The sequence below is a fragment of the Oryx dammah genome, unplaced genomic scaffold, assembly GCF_014754425.2.
Source record: "Oryx dammah isolate SB20612 unplaced genomic scaffold, SCBI_Odam_1.1 HiC_scaffold_10, whole genome shotgun sequence".
Taxonomy (NCBI): domain Eukaryota; kingdom Metazoa; phylum Chordata; class Mammalia; order Artiodactyla; family Bovidae; genus Oryx; species Oryx dammah.
Window position 1 is genome coordinate 15494132 of NW_024070194.1, and position 19971 is coordinate 15514102.

Sequence of the window (19971 nt, forward strand, 5' to 3'; positions counted from 1 at the left end):
AGGGGGCCCTGGGGTGCCATCCCTGGTCGGGGAACTAGATCCTACATGTCCCAACCAACAGTTCTCATGCTGTAACTAAAGATCCTGCATGCCACAACTAAGACTCCATGCTGCCAAATAAATAAATATATTTTTAAACTGGTCTAGCTTTGGCCAGTGAGGAACAGTAGCAAAGAAGGGCCATGTCTGGAGTGAGGAAGGTGGTGGTGTCAGATTACAGAAGGCCTTGTGAGGAAGATCTGGGTCTTAAGTTCTGCTTATTAGGGAGGGGTAGATACCTGTAATATTCTCTGATGCCCAGGCTGACTAGGGGAAAGGCAAAACCCCTAAAAGAGAAAAAAGCCACACTTACCTGTATAAAGGCGGTAACATTTCCCTGAGCGGCTGCGGCCACCGCGTCCTGCTCGCTGGTTGGCTGATGCCTGGGACACTGGGACCACCACCAAGCACTCGATAGCTGTCCTGGGGTTGTAGGCCCGGAGCTTCACGAAGCCACAGTCAATCACGTACACAATCCCACTGATTGTGATGGAGGTTTCTGCTACATTGGTGGCCACGATCACCTAGGTTCCCCCACAGGAAGGAGAGTCAGGATAAAAGTGTTTTGGTTGTCTTCACTCTGAATAGTCAAAGTCCTAAAAGATGTCAAGATATCTTCAATCGTGTAGAAACTGTGAGAGGCATTGAGGTATCCTGGATGGACTAGGATGAATTTTAGGCTCAGGTGCCTTGGATTTCAATTCTCCTTAAGCTTGGGACCTTGGACAAGTTCCTTAACCTCCTGAGCATGTTTGCTCGTTTCCGTAATAAAATTTACCCTCTCCCGGGGTTCTTCAGAGGATTAAATGTGAAACATACATGAAACGATTATTAGAGCCTAGTACTTGGCTTGGCTCAGAGCAAACATTCTAACAAACATTAGTTTTTACCTTTTGTACAACTCAAGTGATGCATACCACCTGTGCCTGTCATTTACTCATGTTCTAACTGCTTTCTGAGGGTCTGCACTTTGCCAGCCACGCTTCAAGGTGCTAGGAATGGACAGTGGACAAGATCCACATTCCAGTGTGAATGTTTGGGTGGAGAAATAGTGAACATAGGACAGTGACGAACACCAGGAGGAAAACGCAGGAGGGAATACTCTAGCATTATGTAGTGTTCAATGTACACATGTTATAATATGTTAATAATGGAGCATGCATACTTCAGGTTAGATGGCCAGGGAAAGCCTCTCTAACAGATGATTTTAGGCTGAGACCTGAGTAACAGGCAGCAACCGGCCCTACAGAGATCCAAGCAGAGGAAGGAGAAACAGCTGGTGCAGCCACAGACCAGGATAATTAAATAAAGATGAGGTTAGGAGGGATGCCGGGACCCGATCATGCACGGTCGCTGGGCCACAGGACGGGTTTGCATTTTATTCCAAGCGCGCTGAGTGCTGCCCCTGGAGGGTATGAAGCAGCAGCAGACATATAAATAGCATTTGCAACTTTGATCATTTTACAAAAACCTCCCTACTATTTTTATGTAGCAGACTCAGGATTTTATGCTATAAAACCATCTATCTAAAAGTTACTATTATTCATGTTTTACAGCTGAGAAAACCAGGCCTCGGGGTTGAAAAACTCATCCCAGTGCACAGTGTAACCCAGGTCTCCTGACTGGATGGCTACAGTTCATGTTTGACTGGACAGACTTGAGCAGCTCCATCCCAATGGCCAGGGTGCCCTCTTAAAAGTGACCTGAAGTTGCGAGTGGATCCTCCAACCAGCCGTCTCTCACCTACTGTGTTCTCTGCCACCTGCTGATAAATAGCTACTCTAAGGCAACTTTGGGCCAGTTCTGTACCTTCCTCACTGGATGAAGGGTAAACAGAGCAGGGCCCAGGCAGGTGACAGATGAAACAGACTGGCGGCCTACTGGCTCCTTTAAACCAGGGCTTCTCACCACGCCCTGCCCCACCCCAATTTCAAGGCTAGGTACTTTTAAGCCACACCTTGAATTAACTGACTTAAATTTGGCTCTATAGGCAAATTGATTTTTCAAACACATGGCTGAGAAACCATTTTACAGTAGCTAATCTACTGTTTCTGACTGATCACAATTCACCAAGACAATCCTTTAAACCAAGATACTGTTGTGTGATAGGGAAAGAAAAGCAAAGAGAAGTCACCTACTCTGATAATTACTAAACTGTCTGTGAGGCAGGCTGAGAAATCTTTGCAACTCATTATTTATTGTGTGCTTTTATCCTTGTTTATGTTTTTTGGGGGGGTTTTGGCTATGCAACTTGACGGAAATTAGTTTCCCAACCAGGGATTGAACCCAGGCCCTCAGCAGTGGAAGAGCAGAGTACTAACCACTGGACTACCTGGGAATTTCTTTCCGTATGCTTTTAGCTCTGCTGCACAGAAATACAGGCCTTAAGTTCTTTAAAATACCTTCCTATTTAGCGTGTTCTACTTCAATGTAAAATAAAGGGCAAGGGGGCACCAGCATGATTATAGACAGCTGCAAACGCCCTTGGTCCCTGGGTTAGTCTCACCTTTCTGACACTGCGTGACACCCTTTCAAACACTTTCATTTGTTCAAAGGAGGGCAGTCCTGCATACATGGGGAGAATCCGGAGGTGTCTCTTCATCCCAGTCTGACCCAGCGCTCGAGCCTGCTCGATCAGCATTGACACGACAGTTTCCACCTCTTCCTAAAATCATCGAGATGGGGACCAAAGAAATCGAGGTCAGACTGAAGCAGGTCATTTTATCTGACTGCAAGAAAAGGTAGGATGGGGTCAGGACTATAAATCCGGTCAGATTTGTGACTGTCAGAGTCATCACACTCCACAGTGGGGTGGTATTTGATCAAATGCAAATGAACAATGGTGCCAACGGGGTGAAAAGTCGTGACTGTCCAATTAATTACTCAAGTCCACACTACCTGCAGTCAATAGAAGAATTCCTGATGCACCAAAACGACTGAGTTTTGTTTTTGTTTTTTTTAATATACTGCAGCAAACAGTGTGGCATATACAAGGACAAGCTGTGACATACAAAATTGCTGTTAAGCCTGTCCTAGAAAAGATTACTGAACAATGGAAAATGCTTGACAGTGGAAATGATTCCAACTAGAGGGTAGTTCTGAACAGAGCTACAACCTTGAGTGAGCCTTTAGGCCTATCTGGTTGTTTTTCCAGTGGTGTGCCAACCTGTGCCCTCCAGGGTGAGCTGCAAAGGCGTCACTGGGAAACAGGTGCAGCAGCGACACAGAGGCACAGCATGTGCCTCATGCAGGATTCAATCCTGGCATCAAAACGGCCCACTGGCTTAGCTCTCGGATTTACTCTGGAATCAGCTGGTAAATTTAAAACGTCTGGCAGACAGAACAGGCAGGAGCTAATGATTCTCTGGCAATTGAGTCAACAGACGAATGACATCAAACTGAACAATTTTTTTATGCAATTAAATAACCACAAAGAGGGCTCTGTATACATTTTGGTGCTGCTTTTTTTAAAGATTTTTTTTTCTTTAATTTTTATTGTAGTGTAGTTGCATTTGGTATGGCCTTAACATGTCTGTTTGCCAGAGGAAAAAAGGTTCAATGGAATTACCTGACCAGTGAGAAATGCTAATATGTCTCCATCTCCCTCAGTCTGGTGAATTTTCATCACAGTTTCTACGGTTGATTTGATGTAATCTGGAACAGGACTGAAAAGATGTATGAGATAAATTCATCACCAGAATATGCTCATTAATTACAGATCAATTACCTTAGTAATCTGCCAGCAAAGCCTTGTGAAAGTTAAGTTTTTGCCTGCCCAGCAGATAATCGGCATATGAATAATTAAAATAAATTCTTTTTTTTTTAATGCAGAATTCAAATACAATCCATAATTACACGTAAACTACTATTTTTGGCTTTATTTGCAGAGACAGAAAAGCAATACAGCCCATGCAAACCAATGTCCTATCTGTAGCATGCAAAGATTCCCGGCCAGGAAAAGTGGGTCTCTTGTCCCAGTGCTGAATTCCACATTCTTTCCATTTCCCCTCCTGACCACCAGCAGCATGTCTGAGGGGAGTAGATGGAACGCACGGGTGCCTGCCCCTCTAAAATGACTCAGAAGTCAGGCTCATAACTCTCTGGATTTATCTGCCTCTGACTCATGCTCCCAGTCTTCCTCTGTACAGTGAAAAGGAGCAGGAATTAGGATGACCCTTTCCTGTTCAAAGAGGCTCCTCCCGAAAATGTCAGCCAGGCCTTCCTGCTAAGATGTAGAGGGCTGAGAACCAAATGATTCAAATCACCAATACCACCCGAGCTGACAGTCTTGTAAAGCCCAGTTCGGACTATTCTAGAGCCCTCCTCCCTGCAACCTTGTTCCCGTTTTGCTCTCTGCAGCTGAGCCAGGGGCCACAGAGTCACAGAAACTTGCACATCTGGAGGGAGATTTGAAGTCCTGCAGCAATACTGAGGGAGGGTTCCAGAACATCCCATCAGGGACAAACATGCCCTTGCTCAGCAGCGTAGCACACTGCCCTAAAAGCTGCAAAGCAGACGCAGCTGCTTCTCCACCCACCAAACAGACCTGGTTTTCCAATCGCCCTCACTAAAAATGCAAGGACTGTCAAACCTCTGTAGATAAAAGATGTCCACTGGAAATGTTCGCCCTTCCACTGTAAGGATCACGCACGTATCCCTAGTTGGGTCACTGGTGTCATTGTGATTAAAGAAATCCCGAAATTTCTAAAAGAAATTAAAAAAAAAAATCTTCATTGCTCAAATTGAAAAAAAAAAGGTTCATAGTAACTTATGGAAAGAATGAAAATAATATAAAACTGGCAGAGCAGGAGGTGGCGGGTAGCGATTGGCTATATGTAATACAGACTAAGGATAACAAAATAATTATTCAAAAAATCATATTTTTATTCTTATAATTTGGGGGAGTCACATTTCAATGGCAGACTCTATTGAAGAGTTGACAGAAATGATCAAGGTTAAATTTCCAAAGTGCATTCAGCTATGAACCTAAGTCAACACGCAGCAGAGGGATTATTGATCTTACCCCACCCACTCCCCGTCCCCCAAGCTGCATTTAACCACAGACTAGGTCAGAAGGTGTAACTCAAGTTAAAGGTGGATTACATCAGGCTGACCTGACCACGCACATGATCCCTGTATAAAGGAAACCTGTACATCGGTGAATGGCAGGAAATGTTCCTGGAAGTGCAATCACAGATCTACAGGCCCTGTGTTTGCAGGACAGAGTCCTCTCCCTCTTTATATGCCCCTCAGGAGGCAGCACAACACTCCGTATGGGCAGGTCGGCAATTACCCACTTCTCCCACGCTCCCACAGGACCTCGTTGAGAGAAGTGGCTCTTGGCAATTCCACCCAAAGAGGTGGCCACGTCTTCTTCAATGGCACTTGATCCCCAGGTCTGCGGTCTCTATGGAGGCCTGGTAGGAGAGCTCTTGACCTTCCCGGTCCCCTGAGGCCTGGCCACACGCTGCTTTCTCCTCTCCTAGGAGGCCCAACCACGGGATCACCAGGCCCGTCTTCTTTCCTTCCCAGGTTATCTCCCCTAAACACGTCCACATCTGCTCCTGGAAACCAGGATCCAGGGGTGCCCTGAGAACCTGAATTGAGTACAACAGGAAAAGGCCTGGAGGAGCACTTCTAGAAGAGTTGACTAGATTGAACTCCAAAATACCTGCATGCTGCATGTCAACCTCCACGTCATGTCTGCGAAGCGTAAACACAGACATAAAAGAACGAGCCTCGGGCCGAGAGAAGTGCTGTGCTGTGCCATGGAGACCCACACAGCTCCACCCTTCTTTCAAGTAAATTCCCTGCAAGTGACTTCAGCCTTCCTGTGTCCTGTGGTATGCAAAGCACAGGCATGCTACAAGTGATGCACAGACAAGGGAGAAGGCACTGCTCCCCTCTCCCCCAAACAGTGAATAAGCCAGGGAGGAAGGTGTGCAAAAACCAATCATAACATAAACCGAGCCTCAGTGCCAGATGATCAGAAAAGAGCTGCGCGTTACAGTCAGGGGAGGAGAGGGCCCGCAGTGACACGGTGCAGGGAGGGGGTCCTGGACGTGGCCGATCTCTTGGCTAAGCCTGAAAGGATGAGCAGGGCTATTACTGGTTGGGAAGGAGAAGAGGCGCCCTCTTCCAAGGATGACAGCAGAGATGTAAAGACAGAGTTACTCCTTCAAAAAATAAAACTCAGCATTAACTGAGAAGGCACAAGATTTCTGTCCTTAAGATCTTTATCTTTTATCTGTATTCAGAAGTATTAAACATAAATACACAGAAAATTAAAGGCTAGAAAGCAAATAAACATAGTGTCAACAGTGTCTGCATCTTGAGGCAGAAAGAAGGACCAGCAGGAGTGAAATGAGTTCAACCCACCGGGAAAAGAAGAGGTGAGAGTCAACTGTGAAAGCCAGGGATCATGCTGACACAGACACACACAAAGTGACTGCGAGGAAGAGGCTCGTTGTGGCATGGGACACAAATGGCGTGGACGTCTGCGGGATCGCTCCCCTGCTCACCCGTTTCCTTCTCTGCTAGTGGCTCTGATCTGGCCCACAGGAGTGGACCCCCAGCAGCCACGCCAACACGGCCTGCCCACCTTTGGCCCATACAGAATGGTTCCAAGTGGGTACCTGACTACAATGGACCCCAAATTCCTTCTTGAAGAATCTGGAAAGATAAAAATGATTCTCTCTTCAAGCATCTGGACTGTGACCAAAAAACCGTGCAATGGGTCAGTGATCATGTTTTCTGCCAGGTGAATGGAAGCCAACAAAAGAAAAAAAAAAATACCATGTGATACAATGGTCAATAAATACTTCATAATTATACTCAGTCACATTCTAATTAAGTGCTGACTTAATTAGGTTGATATTAAGAAACAGCTAAACTAATGAAGGTGGCTGTTTGATCAGCCCCATCCAACTCCACTGGCCTCTGCCTCCCAGTCGCAGTCACTGGGTGTCTTCGACTGCAGCCCTGAGCGAAACCAGAGCAGGTGGCATCGATCCCTCCAGGCAGTGGAGTTAGGAATGAGTCTGCTGCCCACAGACTCAACAGCCAGGAGACAAGGGAGGCGTTCCAGCATCCCTGGGCCTCCAGGTGAAAATACTACCTGAGTCACGCCCCCCCCCATTCACCACTCTCACACACTCCTCCTCTCTCGTCCACTTCAGCCCATTCCTTCCTCTTCTTCGCTCTTACTCTCACCTGGGAACTCACATTCCATATCCCACGTGCATCCACACCCACCCAGGTCTCCCCTCATGCACACACACACACACACCCCTCACTGCTCCTCACTCACCTGGCCAGAAAGGGATGAAGAAATCAATGACCCAGGTCCACGCAAGGCTCCGCTGAAAGTTGCTGACATCTGGCAACCCTTGCATCCTAGCACACCCAAGGCTGACACAACTCCTACATTCCACCCTCCCACCTAAAAATATCACTCCCAGGAAGTGCATCACTATCAACTATGGCAGGCAGAATGGAAAGAAGCTATGTTTTTCCATCTCCATGCCACACTAAAGACAATGAAAGGCAACTGTAAGCAATAAATATTACTGATGATTCAAAGACTTGGACATTAAACATTTTACCCACAATAAAAACTATTGGAAACAATTTCAAAAAGGAGGTCGTGGTAAAGATAAGAGGTAAAATGGAGATGCTGTTCTGAACAACTCAGTCATGGAAGAGGTTGACAGGAGATGAGGTTAAAATAGCAGTCCATCAGGGATCACAGGTGAAGGGCATAAGAATTCATTAAAGAGGGCAACAGAGAGCTTTAACCCCAATTATGGTGGGGAGACCTAAGACAACAGACTCCTACACTGTGAGAAGGTCCAAGAAACCTGTCACGCAGCATGCAGACCTCTCTCCCAGCCAGGCTGACTTTTTTCTCCCTCCAAGTTGTTCTGCATCCTGGAAGCCACTTGGAGATCAAGAGTGAGGCCCTTTTCATCTCAGCTGGATTATGGAATTGGCTTCCTGACTGTGATCGCCACATCTGTTTGCGTCTCTTATACAGCACCAGCGTGATCTTTCTAGAACTCAAATATGGGACTCCCCTGGTGGTCCAGTGGTTAAGAATCCACCTGTCAATGCAGGGCACGGGGGTTCAATCACTCATCTAAAATCCCACTTGCCACAGAGCAACTAAGCCCACGCGCTGCAACTACTGAAGTCTGCACGCCTAGAGCCAGTGGCTCACAATGAGAGAAGCCACTGCAGTGAGAAGCCCGCATACCACAACTGAACAGCAGCCGCCGCTACCAGAGTAACTAGAGAAAGCCTGCACGCAGCAACAAAGACGCAGCTCAGCCAAAACAAAACCCCACAAACATGATCAAGTCACTGCCAAGCCTCACACATGCGAGGGCGACTGACCAGGTGGAAGGGTGGAGTTCACGTGGCCTGTGGGGTGCCCCCATCATCTGACCCCTACCAGCATTTCCCATTTGAATTTCCCGTCGCTTTCCAGGCAATCAAAATTCATTCAACCCACAGTCCCTACTCTGTGCCAGACACTGTCTCAGATGAAAGGGATAAAATAGAGTAAGACAGTCAAAGTCCCAGTCTTCACAGTTGTTTACATTTTAGTGATGGAAGACATACAATCAACAAACACCCAGATATGCATATGATATTAGCAAAGGAGAAGGGCTAAACAGAAATGAGGAGGAGAGCGAGAGAATGAAGAGCGACAGGGGCTCAGTTGTAGACAGTGGTCTGGGAAGGCTCTCTGGGTGCTAATACCTGACAGAGACTGAAAGGAGATGAGTACAAGGCCACAAGAACATCCAAAGCAAAAATGGTCTGAAAAGAGGGCTTCCCCACCAAAAGCAGAAGCATGCTTAGACTTATCTGAGGAAAGGCACAGTGAGGCTGGAGTGTAAGGAGCACTGGAGAAACTAAAGGAGACACTCAAAGGGGTGACTGCAGGCAGGGGGACAGATCGCCCCCAGCAGGTGCTGCAAGCGAGATATGGCTCCCCCCTTACACTTGACTCACAGCCCTCTCTCTGAACACACGCTTCAGGCCCCCGCGGTTCTGTGCATGCCTAGGACTCCCTTCCCCACCCCACAAATCTAGCAGACTTGTGCACATCTTTCCAAGCTAGATGGGATGTCTCTCCTCCATGAAAGCTTCTGGACACCCTCCAGCTGGCTAGAGAGAAAGCACCCACTCCCTGGCTGTCTCAGCACCTGGAACAAACTGAACGGCAAACACCTATTTATGTGTCTGCTTCCCTGACCAGTCAGCGAGTGTATGAATCGCCTGTAGCCAGCACTGTGCTTCTGTGCTTTGTATCAGCTGCGTGCATGTGGCCTGCATGTGCATACACAGCAAGTGGCCAAAATTATGTGTTGAGCTGAACTGCTGTTTGAACTAAAATATTAGTCATTAAGAGAGAAAAATAGGGGGAGGGGGTTGGGGGAGGGACAGAGTGGGAGATTGGGGTTAGCAGATGTTAGCATTTATATATAGAATAGATAAACAACAAGGTCCTACTGTTTAACACAGAGAACTATATTCAGAATTCTGTAATAAACCATATGGAAAGGAATATTTTAAAAAGTGTGTATGTGTATATATACACACACACATGTATAACTGAATCACTTTGCTGTATAAGAGAAATTAACAACACTGTAAATCAACTTATTTCAACAAAAAAGATTTTTAACAGTGAAAACTAATGTACACTTAGACATAAAAAATTATACTGTGAAAATTACTATGTGTACAGGGAAAACTTTAATTGTATCCCCCAAATCTAAATATAAATGCTAAAGTCATAAATTCAAGAAGTATAGCCTCCTACTGAAAAGAGTAATCAAAAGAAGCTGCCTGTGTGGGGGAAAATATAGCATGTAGAGAAACAAGACAACAGGTAATTATGAACTCAATTAATTACAGGCTATTTCCACCCACGAGCTGAAAAGGAATTTCCTCCAATGACATGGAATCTAGGACATCAGATGGCCCCATAAGGAAGGTAGGCCATCCTGCCGAAGATAAGCTCCAGCTGGAGGCAGCTTCCCAAGGACATGAGCAACAATCCCCATGCTGACTGGGGACAGAGGGTGACAGTGGAAACGCTCCTACCTCTGCATCCAAAGTGGCTGAAGCCACAATCAGTCGAAGATCCCCTCGCTTCTTCTGAATCTAAAAAAGAAGGCATGCGGAAAAACAATGATATCAATGTTATCAATGATAACACCGTGACACAGATGAGATAATCTGATATCTGAAATTTATTACAAAATAATCCAGTGTGTGGAGGGGGATGGGGAGTGGGGAGGAGCTTAAAGATGAAACAAGACTGACCACAAATTGGTAACTGTTAAGTAACAGGTGAAAAGGCAGTTCATTACACTATTCTTTCTAATTGTGTGAGTTATAAAAATTTTCCAAAACAAAAATATTAAAAAAGAAAAAAAGAAAGTATAAAGGAGCTTTAAGACACAAATTTGAATTTACCAAAAGTAAAACCATTTTTTCCCTGACACCTGGGTCTCTGAATAGTCAGAATCTGTGTATATGTACTTAAGTGCATGTGCAAGTATGAAAAACCAAACAATAATAACACCAAGACAGAAATATAGATAACTGGAGTGGATTGCCATTTCCTTCTCCAGGGGATCTTCCCAACCCAGGGATTGAACTCGGGTCTCCTGCATTGTAGACAGACGCTTTACCATCTGAGCCACCAGGGACGTCCCAAAAGATATTAACAGTTATTCAAAGAAAGAGATGAGCAATGGTCATAGGCGAAATGATCAAATAAATTATAGTAAAAAAAAAAAAAGGGTAACAATGAGATTATTGTTTCATCCATCACATTGGCAAGCATTTATTTTCAGGGTTGGCAAAGATTCTGTGAAATAGGCCCACTTATTATGCCATTCCTGAGGAGGTAATAACAGAGTGGGATAATTCCTCACAAGTATCAGAAAGTTTAAATCTTTGGCCAAAAAATAAATTAATAATGAAAACAGCAGCAGCAGCAGCAGCAGCTAGCATACAGTAAGCTATGTGCTATGCCCAGGTCTCTGCATACAGTTGTGTAGCACCTGCATTGCACAAAGAGGCTAGAGGCCGCTGAAATCCAGCCCACCCTCCCCTCACTCAGCTGCAGACATCCTCCCAATGGGAAAGGCACCCCACACTCTGTTCATGGCCCTGTGTCAGGCACCATTCTAAACATTTTATATTATCTAAGTTTCACAACAAATGATGTTATAGGGCAGCTCTAAGAGAACGCTTAAAGGTTCTGCCCACTGCGGTAGCCACTAGCTGCATGTGGCCAGTGAGTCCTTGAGATACAGCCAGTGGGACTAAAGAAATGAATTTTTTATTTTATTCTGTTTCAACTAATTTAAATCTAAAGTGGCTAGTGTCTATCAGATAGGAAAGTAAAGCAGCAAAGAGGAAGAAAAAGTTGGTATCAGCCTCATCTGAGTGATGAGCAAATTCAGCAGAGTCAGAATTGAACCCAGGTAGTCTGACCCAGAATTCAGGCTTTTAATCACCCTGCTCTAGACTCTGGGGATCAGAAATTTCCCCAAAGAAAATAACCAGAAAATACAGGAAGGGAGAAGAGGATGGAAGTAAGGTTGAAACAAAACTGGCCATGGGTTATAACTGTTGAAACCAGGTTTTGGGCACATGGGGGTCATTAAACCCTTCTCTCTACTCTGGGATATGCTTGAAATCTATAATAAAAAGCAAAAGACAGAAAAGAAACAGAAATTCAACAGATTGAACTACAAAGGTGCTTCCTGCAACATTATTTAAAATATTTCAAATCTGGAAGCCACATAAATGCCTAGCTGTAATGGAGGTGTCAAATACTTTATGGTAGAGACATGTGACTATATAGCCATTAAAAATGTCTTTAGAGAATATTTAATGACAGAGGAAAATGATCCTTATGCAACACTATGAGAATTATGCAAGATACAAGTGAGCACAACAACCCAATCCCCACTGGGTCAAAACAGGTGCATCAATACACACATAAACAGACACACAGAGGACAAAGAAGAGAAGGACACATTCCAAAATTCTAATGGTAACTGTCTCTGCATGAGTAGGGTGATCGACCATTTTCATTTCTTTCCTCTGTATTTTCTTGAATTTTCTAAACTGCTACAATGACTTTACTGATCAAACAACAAACAAAACAAAAACACAAAACCAGAAGTCTGGCAGTGAAGCTCCATACCTTTTTCAGCAGACCAATGGCGATGTCGGTGTACAAGGTCCTCTCGTGGGCTTCGTCCAGCATGATGGCACTAGAATCAGAGGGAGTATCTCAGTGGGCAGCAAACCACCACCACGCAAGCCCATCCAGACATTAAGGGAACTGCTGGGGGTTTAGCCCCCATTCAATCACCTTGCCGCAAAAAGTAACACCAAGTACCTCTTTAACAAGGCAGTAACTCTAAAGCTAATAAACATGGCCACATCAACTTTTCTTGGTAAAGAAAATGCTGTTATTTATTGCTACTTTTAAAGTTTTACCACCAATGCTGGATCCCAACAGAATCTAATACATGATTTTAAATTTCAATATAACATATAGCCCCATAAAGCACATAAAAATTGAGATAAGGCCCAATCACCCAAAGACTAAAAATCTGCATAAAACAGCACAAAGAGGCACGTGGTCATGGCTATGCCACATGTGTACCAGGGAGTCAAATATGACATCCTTCCCCAGGATACACAGAGCCTGAGTGGGATCATTTTATATGATGAGCGATGGACAGGGACCCACAAGGAGATGGAAAATGTGAATAATTATTTGGGCTCTGCACGTTACATTCAACAATCACTGCCCAGTTCTGTGCTGTGCCTCTGTAGTCACCCTCCAGCAAGATAAAAACAAGTCAACAGGTCGTTCAAATAATGACAGGGATTTCAATGAGCCCAGTTTTGATTCCATATATTCTGAAAAGAACATCAAAGGTCGCAACAGCCAAAGGAAGGAGAGAAGCTTTGGGAAAGCCGAGTGTGGTCACAAATCCCAGCTATTAAAACAACTTCTCCTCAGTCTACTCGTGTATTTTTGAAACTGTAGGAAACTTATCACAGGAAAAATATACTTACCTGTATTTTGTTAATAATGGATCAACCATCATTTCCCTGACCAGCATTCCATCGGTCAGAAACTAAAACACAGAAACACAAAGGTTTAGAAATGATTCATTTACACTGTATATTCATGACTTTCCTTCAAAGAGTTCAAGTCCAACTAAACACATTCAACCTCATCACCAGTGTGTGTATAAGATAATTCCCACTAAGGACTGGGAGAAAACACCCCCAAATTTTGGTTATCAAGCAACGGAATGGTTTCCAAACAAGATATTGAACACAGGACCCTCAGTAAGAGCTGGCAACTCTATTAGCAAATTTTACCTGCATTTGCTCTGTGAGTTTTGACTAAGCCCCATTTCCTCTGAGCCTGGACCATGGGTACTGTTATGAACAGACAGTGCAAACCTGGGTCTGCCCAGGGAGATGCCACTGAGTCAGAGATCACGCTTCCTACAATGTCCCAAGGACCATAGACTTGCAGCTCTTGAGGTTATTAACCTCAAATTCAATTGATATTATTTTAGGAAGGCTGACTGGGGTTGTGGTTAGGAACGCAAGCTATCACATCCAGCAGCTGGGTCAGATCTCTGCTCTTCTTCTTATTAGCTGTGTAAACCCTGGGCAAGTTACTTACCCTCTCTGAGCCCAACTCTTCATTTGTAAAATGGAGAAAATAAAAGTATCTGTCTCACAGGATTACTGTGAGAATTAAGTGAGAGAGTACAGTGCACATGTACAGGGCTTAGCAAGGGCCCCAGCACACAGAGAGAGCTCGAGAATGTCAGTTATTAATATTACTGTTAAGGATGAAGGAGTGTTTATGAATATGCTTTAGAAAAACGCAGTTAACAACTAGATGCTGTTATTCTCACCCCAAAACAAGTCAGTCTTTAACAAAGCTCAACATTTCCCTCACAGGCTCTATCTTAGTACTTTTCCTTTTTGTTTCGTTTTTTAAAGCCTATTTTCCTTGGACCTGATGCGAGCCACCACACATACACACAGGAGTGCAAGTGAGAAGGTGCCACCAGCAACAGCTCATCAGTCGGGGACTGAGCGCCTGGAAACCTACCAAAGGGAACACGAAACCTTTCATAAAAGACTCTCTCGAAATTCACTAAAAGCTTTCCAAAAATTAGCTAGTGTGAATGTATTTGGTGGTACAGAAGAATAAATCCCTTACCTAGCAAAATGAATGTCAAAAGTAAGAAAATACAGACATTTAGAAAACAAGGTCCACATTTTTACAAATTACTGCATTTAGACCATCTATTTTCAGTTCCTCTGCAGCAACCTGAGAGATAACTGAGATTCTAATAACCAATGTTTATTTCATCAAACCATTTTCTTTTTAATAAGTTTTTTATTACTGAAGTATAGCTGATGTACAATATTATAGAAGTCACAGGTGTACAATATAGTGATTCACAAGTTTTAAAGGTTATGCTCCAATTATAGGTATTATAAAATACTGGCCACAGTCCCCGTTTCATACAACGTATCCTTGTAGCTTATTTTCTACACTGTAATGTGTAGCCCCTAGTCTCCTACCCCTGTATTACCCCTCCCTCTTTCCTCTCTCCACTGGTAACCATGAATTTGTTCTCTGTATCTGTGAGTCTGCTTCTTTTTTGCTGTATGCACTAGTTTGTTATATTTTTTTAGATTCCACACATAGGTGATATTATATAGTATTTGTTTTTCTCCAGCAAAGCGTTTTCATTCATTGTTTCCAGCACTATCTGAGGAGACTCTGACTCGCACAGTGGTACGCAATAGACACTGCTGAGCTGACAGTACCCTGATTCTATGATGCTAATTATTTTAATAGTAGCAACGAGGTCAAAGAACACACATAAAATCCTTTATCATGTGAAAACAGGCCAGCACTAATTAGCACAAATAACATTTGTGAATTCTACACTTTATCAATTTATACTATTTGTCCCTGTTTTTAAGTCTTTTATGGGTAAGTTTCTATATTTAGACAGCTACGTGGATTGGTGGGGAAAAACAATAAGACACACATGAGAAAGGGCAGCTTTGAGCTCTGGTTCTGCCACCAATGGGCACGACGTCAGGCAGGCCACTCAGCCTCCCAGGCCCTCAGCCTCTTCACCTGAAGAACCAAGGGCGTAACTCTACTTCCAAAGTCCTTTCTGGGCTAAGATGTGAGGACACAGCAAGAGCTCTGCACCTCCCAACACGCTGATCTCCCTGAGGGCCAGGATGCTCCCATACACTTTCTGCCACAGCATTAGAAGCTTAGTCAGCAGCAATGGCTGCGTGTTTTTACCTCCCCCAACATAATCTTCCTCCTTATTTACAGAAGGAAAGTAGTTGTGAGTCTCACCTTAATTCTCGTGGCCAGCGGGCTGGTGCAGTCATCAAAGCGAATACAGTAGCCCACCTCATGGCCCAGCACCGCTCCCCTCTCCTCGGCCACTCTCCCTGCAACCTTTGGGAAGAAAGATCATGCTGAAAACAGAGACAGAAATTACTGCCCAGAGCACATACTATGGAAAATCTAAAGGTCACTTAGTTTTTAAACACTATGCTGAACACAGTGGAAAATGAAAGGACAAGGGGCAGGTTAGCAGAGAACTAGTATGATAATCTTTACAATGATCAACTTTACGTTGACTTGAAGCAACTAATAAGAACAGTAAGTATGGAATAAAAATAGAATCATGTAAAAAGGTTACAGATCAGGATCAAAGAAATTATAGATAAAATTCAAAAGGTCAAAGCCAATGAGAAAAATTTTAAAACACAGACATGCCAAAGTTATTTGAGCCACAAATTCAGCTCTAGATTTCCTGGTAGCTGAAGCAAAAAGGGAAAAAGAAGAAATTTCAAGATTCATCCTTTTCCTAAAGCTTTCTTTAGCATACCAAATAGGGACAAATTTCCACGTCTTCATGCCTTGAAATAAAACAACTTCCACTGGACCACGAAGGCAAAAGAACAAGAATGACCAAATTCAACACTTGGTCACTTTCATTTTCTCTTTGGAAACAGAAGAATAACATTTTCAGAGCAAGATATTCTCAAATGATTTGTAACAATGTCCCAGCTACCAAAACTACTAAAAGGGGAAATAAAGCCAAGAATGCAGGTTAAAAAGTTGTTACATGGAAGATGAGATGAGAAAATTTATGAAGGTGCCAAGTTAACATAATAAAAAAAATAAAGAACATATTACAAAGACCATAAATTATAGATACATTTTTTACCTACCAATATATAACAAATAAAAGGTGAGGGTAGGAAAAATAAAACAAAACAAAGGTGAGGGTAGGAAAGATAAAAAAAGAATCCAGCTGTAAGATCTACTACTCCAGAAGGCCATTCATAGGCTATTAACTTAATAACAGAAAATATCTGGGGACTTCTCTGGAAGTCCAGTGGTTAGGACTCCAAGCTTCCAATGCAAGAGGTGTGGGTATGACCCCTGGTTGGGGAACTAGCATCCCACATGGCATGTGATGCAACCAAATTTAAAAAAAGGATGAATAAAAAAAATAATTGCTGAATACTTAAAAAAAAATAAATTTTAAAAACTATCTGATAAAATGAATAAACATAAAAGTAGAAGAGCAATAACACTTAGAACTTAGTTTACCTTTAAAGAAAATAAAGGGTTTGATGCTCATTATGTAAACTATCTAACTAAAAAAGACCCAAAGGAAAGCAAAATTATAGCGCTTTCTCGGGGACTTGGCCTATCGACCAACCCCCAGGCACCTTGTCTCTTCGTTTCACAGGTCCTGAGTTTGGATCATAAGCTGACACGGGGCATGTCTGAGGCAGAGCTTTCAGCATCAGCCATTGGGCTGCAGCAGCCCCAGGTCCAGGAGTCCAGAGGCTCCCTGCACCCAGTGCTGCAAGCCAAGCACACTGCGCCTTATCTGACCATCAGTGTTTAAGAAACTAAGAACAGATGAGGATCAGAAAGTGGCTCTGCCCAGTGACTTGAAATTACAGATCTCAGAGGCCAAGACAGAATCTGTCATCAAGCAGCTGGTACGCACTACGGAATCTTTCAAAACATCTTATGGAACCAGAAATTCATCCTACACTGCTCTACCTCTGGAGGTTACAGCTCCCGATAACCAGTATTTCACCAGGACAGTTTTGTTATTGTTATTGTTTCAATTCCAACCCTACAGATCATTAAACTGTAAATCTTAAAAACTGGCACAGAGAGTGTGTGCATACAGATACTGGAGCTTATGGGGAAAACCAGCTTGTAAGAGTGAACATAAGGGAACCAACCTCTCCATAAAAATGTGATCATTTTATGAAGCCAAACATTTATTCACTATCTATATACATTTGCTATAAAATGGATTTTATTTTCAAGTTCCTTTTTAGAAATTTTCTGTATGCTCACACCACTGGACATGTGAAAAGCCATATTCTATGGGCTCTTTTAGGGTTTGTTTTTTTTTTTTTTACCTCTACTGTATAAGTTCTATTCCCAATAAGCTCATCAATTAGATGGGATAAATTCTATCTTTTTGATAGAAACAAACAGATATAGGAAAAAGGAGGTCAAATGAAAACCAGGGACACTTCCCTGGCAATCCAGTGGTCAAGACTTCGCATTCCAATGCAGGGAATGTGGGTTCAATCCCTAGTCTGAAAGCTAAGATCTCACATGCCTCTCAGCCAAAAAACCAGAACACAGAACAGAAGCAATACTATAACAAATTCAATAAAGACTTGTAAAAAAGAAAAGAAAAACCAAACACCAATGACCAAGCACTTCCTATGTGAAGGTGCTGTGCTCCAAGCTTTCACAAAATGTATCTTATTAAACATGCACACAGTCCACTGGGTGGGCCAGAGACCCTCATTTTTTTTACAAAGCAAGAAACTGAAAAAAGACAAGCTTAGCACTTGTCCTGAATCACAGGCCCAGGCAGGGCCTGGTCATGAAGTCAAACCCAGACCAGGAGTCCAGCGAAATGCTCAGTAAGGAGCTGCCTCTCACTGAGATCAGGCAGTGGCTTGTGCCATCTGTTCTTCAGCTCTGACATCATTTTCAGATTTTAGTCTGCACACAAAGTACTTGTGGAGATGGAGCATTTCAAACTTGACAGCTCTATTAATACTACTAGGCTAATTTATATACTCTTTGTCCTTTAAGAGAAAGCATGTGGTTTCATGGAAATTATCCATGGCTAATTTGGATAAAATGCAGACTGATTAAGAGCTAGGATTCCAAACCACAAACAGAAAAAATTGCTCGAATGTTTTAAGTAAGTGAATCATCTTTGATGACATCAAAGGTTAAATCTAAAGCTGCAGTCAAGTTGTCAAACCACTACTTCAATTTTTACATACACAGAAGAACTTGGAAAATGTTCATCAGTGATGTCTAACTAGAAGACAAGTAGAAAGTGAACTTTGGAGGGGGCAGAAATAATGAAGCAATTAAAACTTAATACAGAGGGAAAATAACTCAAGGAGAGAATTAACTTCTTGTCCAGGTAGAGATGTCAAAATAAAGGCATTCTGGGGACTTCCCTGGTGACACGTGCCACCAAGGAATCCAACTGCCAATGCAGGGGACATGGGATCGATCCCTGGTCTGGGAAAATGCCACGTGCCACCAAGGAAATAAGCCCTGGAGCCACAACTGCTGAGCCTGTGTGCTGCAATGACTGAAGGCCACACACCCTGGACCCCATGCTCAGCAACAGGCACGGCAACTTCAATGAGAAGCTCATGCACTGCAGCAGAGCGGCCCCCACTTGTCACAACCAGAGAGAAGCCTGCACGGCAACAAAGACCCAGGGCAGCCAGAAATAAATATTCAAATTTAAAAGAAAAAATAAATTATAAAAGTATTACCCAGAGAGACAGAATTCAGCCAAAGAAATCCAGTTTCAAAGAAATCACAAGCTTAAGCTAAAACAGCTTAAAGATGAGACAAAGTCACAGCAGTGTCGAGGAGAAACAAGGTCTCAAGTGGACAGGTCAGAAAAATCAACCTGTGGACATCCTCCAGATCTCATAGCCTGGACCTGAAACAAACTACAGAGAGGCTTTTCCCAAACGTGAAGACAATCCCCCTAATTTACACAATGCTACAAATGTCAGTTACAAAGCTAAAGGACCTTCTCTAGTATCAGGGCAGTACCAACAACACAAAGCAAATCTGAATCACCCACACTAGAGAGACACTAAAATACTGCTCTACTCTCACTGAGGGAATAAAGATGTGCTCAGTGGGGACAGAGCCAAAAATTGCAGGAAAAAAGATTTACAGAAATGTGTCAGACTGTTAATTAATAAAAATACTATGTTATTTTCTGGGTTGTTTTTTTTTTTTTTTAATGTTAGTGGTATTATCAGGGTTTTTCTTTTTATATTATCAGTTTTTAAAATCTGTAATAAATTGTAATATCACCTCCCATTTTAAATATTCACTTCTCTAGTAGAGGAAAAACAAAATGCATTCAAAGTGACTGTCAGATCCAGGTAGAGATGCAAAGAAAACAAAATCAAATAAATTTGACTAAAAACAGTCCTGAACATTGTGGATAGGCTTGAAGAAATATCACAAAAGAAACTGGAAAGGCAATGATCCCAGAGATAGTGATAAATACTAAAAAGACACAAAGGCAATCTAATATACACTTAATTGGTGCTCTTAGAAAAGAGCAAAAAAATGAATGGAACGGAAAAGTATGCCAAGATATAACGGAAGAAAACCTGCCCTGATATAAAGAGATTTAACATGAAGATTAAAAGTTCTTCCACATTTAAGAAAAAATGAGAACAATCAGCATCAAGACATATCCC

General features: G+C 43.0%; 1 protein-coding gene across 2 annotated transcripts in view; it reads right to left on the reverse strand.

Annotated features, from left to right (window-relative positions):
- DHX35 (DEAH-box helicase 35) overlaps positions 1-19971 on the reverse strand; it is a 67154-nt gene that overhangs the window by 26505 nt on the left and 20678 nt on the right. For both annotated transcript variants that reach the window (XR_005722468.1, XM_040248328.1), the window contains exons 5-12: positions 15509-15613; positions 13165-13226; positions 12278-12347; positions 10156-10215; positions 4631-4743; positions 3608-3704; positions 2546-2704; positions 353-563 (exon numbers count right to left, since the gene is read on the reverse strand). Coding sequence is in view for 1 of the 2 variants with exons in the window: in XM_040248328.1 (XP_040104262.1) it covers positions 353-563; positions 2546-2704; positions 3608-3704; positions 4631-4743; positions 10156-10215; positions 12278-12347; positions 13165-13226; positions 15509-15613 (877 nt within the window). In the remaining variant the exon portion in view is untranslated. The remainder of the gene's footprint in view (positions 1-352; positions 564-2545; positions 2705-3607; positions 3705-4630; positions 4744-10155; positions 10216-12277; positions 12348-13164; positions 13227-15508; positions 15614-19971) is intronic.